Here is a 6,794-nt window from a genome sequence, read left to right on the forward strand (position 1 = left end):
TTTGTACTTACATGTACATTTCCTATTCCTCTTTTTTGCTTCCACTGCCAAAACATTTGGGTTCAAAACAAGAGATCACAGCTCAAATTATTTCTAGTATTTAAAAACAACAACAAAACAAAACAAAAAAACTAGAAAAGATGCGTTAGTTGGAAACTTTGTGGGCGATGTCTAATGTCCTGTTTTATCAACAGTCTGAGATCTGTACCTAAAGCTTTTATCTTTTTTTTTTTTACATTTTTCAGTTGAAACATTAACTTGAATCTCAGAGTTTGACTAAAGTCTAAAATCGTGGATAGTGATTAGAATCAAATGCATAAAAGAAAAACTTTCACTGCAATTTTTCTGAATCCAGAACAAGATAAATATACTGTAGTTGTTAGTGGAGGGGAAAAAAACATGCTTAAACACATGGAAGCTGGGAAGAATAGAGTAAAAACACTGACTGATATAAAATATATGATAATTGTTGGGTATTTTTATGAAGTCCTTGTGGTGCAATGTGTACAGTTTTGCTGCAAAAGCCTCAGCAGGAGGCTGTTAAATATGACAGAAGTATATGTGTTAGATATTGAGAATAATATGACAAAAGAAAAGAAAATCACGTGGAAACGTGAATTATGCTCAATTTTGCATAACATCCTTTCAACAGCTGCAGTCTGCCAATCAATTCCAAATAGAGATAAAGTTTAAAAGGTGCATTACTTATCATCTAGCTTTATTTTCATCTCTTTTGTAAAAACCCCCCAAAATACTTCAACATTATTTGAGAGCCGTCGTGTCCAACGTGTCGACGAGACAAAGAAGGGTCAAAGCAAGGATTGCATAAAACCGCCAAGACCTTCGTGAAAAAACTGAGCAGCATCTATAATAATGAGGGTCATTAATCCTAATAAACCTTTTCACCAAGACAAACAGAAATCCTGACAGCTTCTGTGGAAAATTGCAAAGAGAACATGAACGGCACGGAGATGGACAGCAAAAAGTAGAGCATTTAGAAGAAAACCCGGAGAGCACAGGTGCGATTCTTTGACCGGGTCATTTGGCTATTGTGTGGCAGCGACAGCTCGAAATAGGTCACTCTCAGCTACCGGCTAAATGGTGTGAGTATGGCTGAAAAACATGTCATGATAAAAGCATTTTATATAAGTCGCTGTCAATGACACTGGTCAGCAGCCGTATAATTGTCTGCGGTTTTTCAACCGTTTTAGGGTCATTTTGATGTGTTGAATCAAAAAATCACATTGTTTGTTCTCAATCAGGTCGACCTTCTGAACTATGGATGCAACATGAGCATCAAAATGATTGACTTGTTCTCACATATTTATCGGTTTCCTGAGAATCTGATCAATGATTGATGAGCAGGCGGAGAGAGACTCCATCAGGACAGAAAAAAAATGGAGAATTTTGCACAATGAAGACATAATGTTCAATTCAAATGTACTTACCTTTATCAGTATTTATTATTCAATTTACAAAGACCCAAGTTTGTAACATTTAATATAGTTTGTTAGGAAAACAATTGTTTTGTTCTAAAATCATTTTTGGATGAAAAATATTAACAGAAATGAACTGATGTCACAAAATATAATCAATTTAGTCAGATCGGATTTCTCTGAATCAAATTAGAATAAAAACCTTACCTGAGAAGAATGGATGTCATTTAGGATTCAGCGGTGCAAAATAATCCTAATTCAGTTGAAACAAACATAGACAACTTCTGAAAAAGCTTTTTTTTTTGTCACCCAGTGTAATTTTTGATTAGCCTTTTGTTTTATCTGAAATGCTGCCAAACTTGTGGTGTGACTTGTGTTTTCACTCCACGCTGTTGTTTATTTTTAAGCAGTTATAAGGCACAGTGGCCACAAAGCCACTTCCTGCCAACAGCCATCACCACCTACAATAACTCTTTGAAGAATTTGAATTAATAAGTAACATTTAATTTTCCTTTTTCAATTAATAAGGTATTTTTGAATTTGAATTTGAAGTAGTGTTATTTATTTTACCAAGGTATCCATAGAGACTGAATATGCTTTCCAGTGCATTTTTTAAAAAGTGTGACAAATGTCTTGAACAGCTGGGAGTAACTGGTCCATCTGACTGGACCACAGAAACACAAGAACAATGACAGAAAGCCTACTGCAGGCCTTTTGCATGTTGGGAGTCGCCTTGGGTAAGAGCTTACTTTTTTCTACTCATGTGATTTCCTCTTCATTGATTTGTTTTTGTGGTGGAATTGCTGCTTGAAAACTAAAATGAGTAAAAGCGCCCATTAAATATGAAATTTAATACACCAATGGAATGTTTAATATATTTTAAAGTACTTTCTCTTGATGCTAGAGAAGTGCAGCTTAATACACTGTAATACACAAAACAACTACACATTCAAATTTTCTGATGACACAGCTATTCTCTGACTCATTTCAGACACATCACATTTAACCACCGACAGCAGATTAAAAACTGTCTTCAGTGTTGTGAGGAACATTTTCTGATCCTTAACGTCCAAATATCACTGGAACTTATTTATAGTCTGAAGGCCACAGGAGATCACTCATCCACTGCATGTAATTGCCCAGGTGGATTCTTACAAATACACTGGAGTACAAATTGACAACAAACTCTCATGGACTGCTCAGGTTGACTAGGTCAGTAACAGGGTCCAACAGCGACTACACTTTCTGTGCAGGTTGAGGGCCTCTTGTGTTAGAAAGTGATGTTGCTCTTTCAACATACTGTAATATAGAAGGCATTGTTGGATGCATCATTAGGTTCAACGTTTCTGCGTGGTTTCGCCACCTGTCTGTCCAAAATGAAGGCTAAACTCATTTGTCTCACATAAAGAGCTATGAAGCTGCTGTTGCTGGGTGTCAGGCAGTACGCCTCAAGTCAGACAATTTTGATTGAAACAACAATCAGAAAATCATCTCAAACCTCCGTCGAGTTCTTCAGAATCAGTTTCTTAACTGCGTTTAAAAGATCCTGCATGTCAACTGAACAGCTGCAAGGACTCATTCGATTCACTTTTCACTACAGAAAACGGTGTATAAAACTTTATCGTGCTTCTTTTATGTAGTTATTTCTGGTATAATGATAGCAGGTTTAATTATTTTATTGTTTTTGGAAATGTTGAAAAGTAGCAATAACCTAACATAATTTCCTCATTTTTGGTCAAGTATTGATCACATTTAAACTTTTCCAGATACCATCCAAACATCTTTCTTTTATATCATTAGGATTATTGTTAAGTGATTTTTTAAATATTTATTTTAGTCCTCTTTGTTCTTTGATGAGTTTGATTAATTGACGTTAGAAGTTTTTCTTCTTGCCAGCAAATCGGGGCGCACCACTGGCAATTTTCTTGCCGATCACTGATTACCAATCTTTAAGAAGCCTGACCTGCCAATTCCAATTTTAACCATCAAAAAATATTTTTTTCTCTGAAACGTTGCTAAATATAGCATGAAAGCCACTGCATTTGCAACAGTGGGGTACCTATTGTTAATTGCAAATGTGCAAACATGAAACTTGGCAGCAGCCAAGTGAATTCTTTCGCCTCAGTGACTTCGCCACGACAAGGTTTGTTTACGTCGCCAAGTGCTGAGACTCGAGCTGTGGAGGGGTCTGGCAATGACCCACTGCAAGAACCGGAAGGTCTCACTGTTACATATGCCTGCCTTCCTCTCCTTTGGGCTGTCTACCTCTTTTAAGAAAGACTTTGCTGCTTTGATTGTCCGTCTCTAAGCCCTCTCACCGAATGTCATACGGATTTTATCGTTCACGTTGATGATGCAGATCTCTCCTTCTCCAAATACTTCTTTCTGATCCACATCCAAGGACACACACTGGACCTTTTAAGCTGCTCTGTCTGGATTTACTCCTCTGAACTTCTCCTGATGAGCTTCCTTTTACTGATTATTTGCTGCTCTCTTTTAATGTTAAACTCCATTGCTCTTCCTCCAAACTTTTATGGTCCCTCTCCTTCTGTTACATTAAAAATGATGTTTTATCACACATTGCTGACCATTTCACCATTGTTCACACTTCTGACCCAGATGACCTTCTTTGCATCCGTAATAAAGCCTCACCAATATCCTTGATTTTCTTGATTTCAAGCATAATAAAACTAGAGTAACTAATAAAGGACTAGAGACAAGAAGCAGGGGCGCAACTACATATTATTCAGGTGGATGTGAAAACATAAAAACATAAATCGCCCCCCCCCCCAAGGAAGGTACGTAAGGGTGAAGGAGCATAAAAAAATATACGGTTGCTCTATCCGACCGTATGTTTGCCCCCTCTCACCCCGCCCCCTCCCCGAGACGAAGACACGTGAAAGGTAAAACTCGCTACATTTACTACATTTACATTTACATGTGCACGAGGTAAAGGAGCGTAAGGGCGCAGTGAAGTGTATGCGAAGACATCATCGGGTGTCGCCCCCTCCAGACGGGGTTTTGACGCCCCCTCTGGTGCAGCGCCCCTATGCGTTGAATGCGCTGCATACCCACTTTTTGTGCCACTGACGAGAAGTAAACATAACCAGAATCACTAAGTGGGCACTAAAATAAAAATAAAAACAAGACAGAACTGAAATAAATAAGAAACTAACACAAAGTGATAATGAAACTAGAATCACTAAGAAAGGACTGAACCAGAGACAAACAGAGCACAGCTGATCTAATAAAAGAAAAGGAACTGAGGACAAATAACAAAACCCAATTAAAACACCTGAGATCCTAACATTTTCAGGTTACAGAAACTTATTAACACAGTTTCTTTTTTTTCTCCCAGTACAAGACTGAGATTGTTCTTTTTTTACTGCAGAATAACAATGAATATGCTTTTAAATAAAATGTATTATCATTGTTGTAGGAGTTTGTTTTCTTGCCAACAATCATTTCAACAATTACTTTGTTCGACATTTTATATCATGACTGTGAAATTCATGTATATTGTCCACAGTGTTACAATGTATAAAATAGCAGAAATGTATTGTGTAAAAGACATGCTTTGTGACTGTTTTACACACATTTGTTTTACTTATTCAGCATTAGGGCAAAATGTTTTTATTTTATTTTTTATTTTTGGCCCAACAGGGATAGGCGCTGGGTTTCTGCTGAGGGCTCTAGTTCCTCTAACTCAACTCTTAAAAGAATGGATCGAAGTACCAGGGAAAATGCTTCTACAGATGCTTCAGATGTTTGGTCTCCCCCTCATCGTGACAAGCGTGCTTGCAGGCAAGCTAAACATGAATTCTGATACTTGATGTATTAACTTATTATTGTTATAGAGATAGATTGAAAAGATGCTCACTCATGTTTTTGAGGATATCCTGTATAAATGTTGCTGAAAACAGTTGAGTACATATGTATCTAGATGTTAGACTCATCTTATGTTCATACCATATATCTGTTGTGACTAAAAAGTATAAAAACATGAAGATCACTTCTGAAATTTAGACTATTGTTAGGACACACATGAACTGGCATGTTGTCCTGCTCACGACTTAGCCTTCAGATGAAATTCTGGTTCTGATCTCTTTTCTTAGGAGTAACTGGATTAAACACCAGAATGTCCAGGAAAACAGCTATCATCACAGGGTCCTTCATCTGTGGCTCTACCTTAATGGTCATAATTCTCGGTAAATTTATCATGGGCAGCAGATTTTAAAATAGATTTATGAAGACCGCTATAGTTTGTTCTGTGTTATTGCTTTTGACATCCTGCCCGATACTTTGTGTTGCAGGAATGTTTCTGGCTCTCACAATCAAGCCTGGTGTGACAAAAAATGAAGAGGATCTCAGGAACACTGACAGTAAGGAAGAGTCAACCTTCATCTTGCACGTGATCATGCAGGATCTTATAAGGTGAGACAAAATTTCTGCTGTTCTGCATTTTCTGGTTGTATGTTAAAATTGAGATTTTATCTTCTTTGACTACTATTAGTTCAACTATCTAGCTTTTTGTGAGATGAGACACTGCGTAAAATGATGTCCTCAGGTTTTTTGTCTTTAACATTTACAAGCTTAGTTTTTTCTGACTCTCCTGTTACTTGCATAGGAATATGGTTCCAGAGAACTTCTTTCAGGCTTTCTTTGAGCAGGTATGCTTTTATTCTGACCCACAGTTTACTATGTAATTTCCCATTTGGGGTTTGAAAATATAACAGTTTATTTTCTTCTCCCAGTACAAGACTGAGATTGTTCAGGTTAATGGCCTCTCCCTTGATTCAAAACTGGTGAGTTTTTTCTTCAGATTTTTGTTTTCATTCTAGAATCGTCATTTTAAAGCCACAAACTTCAAATTGAAGATTTAGAAAATGAATGGCCTTGAGTTTCTTCTTATTTAAAGCCTGAATGGGGTGGTGGTGTTTGCCATTGTGACAGTAAGGTGTGCCATAGTTAAGACATAGGACAAGCAACCATGCAAACACTCATACTGTCAGGATCTTGGGTTGTATGAGTTTGTTTTTTGTTTTGTCATTATTTGTATTCCTTACTTACTTCGTTCTGCCTTGTTTCTATTTCTTTCTTAGTGATTCTAGTTATATTTATTTTTTCTGTATAGTCCTCTCCTTATCAATCAATCAAATTTTATTTGTATAGCACATTTCAGCAGCAAGGCATTTAGTTACTCTAGTTTTCAGTATGTTTCTTATGTCTAATTATTTTTGTTAGATTCATTTTCTAGTCCCAAGTCTGCTCTCCCTCGCCCCTCGTGCCTCTTTCTGTCTCTCCTCAGCCCGCCTTCTGCATTCTCTCCTCACACCTGCCACCAGGGGTGAAAGTAGG

The 6,794-nt window shown here is 37.2% G+C and overlaps 1 protein-coding gene across 3 annotated transcripts in view; it reads left to right on the forward strand.

Moving 5' to 3' along the window:
* The first annotated feature begins 2,048 nt into the window (after nt 1-2,048).
* Nucleotides 2,049-6,794, forward strand: part of LOC107834683 (excitatory amino acid transporter 3-like) — a 109,421-nt gene continuing 104,675 nt past the window's right edge. The window contains exons 1-6 of one of the 3 annotated variants that reach the window (XM_016666403.1): nt 2,051-2,173; nt 5,100-5,240; nt 5,552-5,644; nt 5,750-5,870; nt 6,064-6,106; nt 6,191-6,203. In XM_016666403.1, the coding sequence (XP_016521889.1) occupies nt 2,125-2,173; nt 5,100-5,240; nt 5,552-5,644; nt 5,750-5,870; nt 6,064-6,106; nt 6,191-6,203 (460 nt within the window). In that variant the 5' untranslated portion in view covers nt 2,051-2,124. Of the gene's footprint in view, nt 2,174-5,099; nt 5,241-5,551; nt 5,645-5,749; nt 5,871-6,063; nt 6,107-6,190; nt 6,204-6,794 lie in introns of all 3 variants that reach the window. The other 2 variants (XM_016666402.1, XM_016666401.1) reach the window with 2 other exon arrangements.

Source organism: Poecilia formosa, unplaced genomic scaffold, assembly GCF_000485575.1.
Source record: "Poecilia formosa unplaced genomic scaffold, Poecilia_formosa-5.1.2 Scaffold720, whole genome shotgun sequence".
Lineage (NCBI taxonomy): Eukaryota > Metazoa > Chordata > Actinopteri > Cyprinodontiformes > Poeciliidae > Poecilia > Poecilia formosa.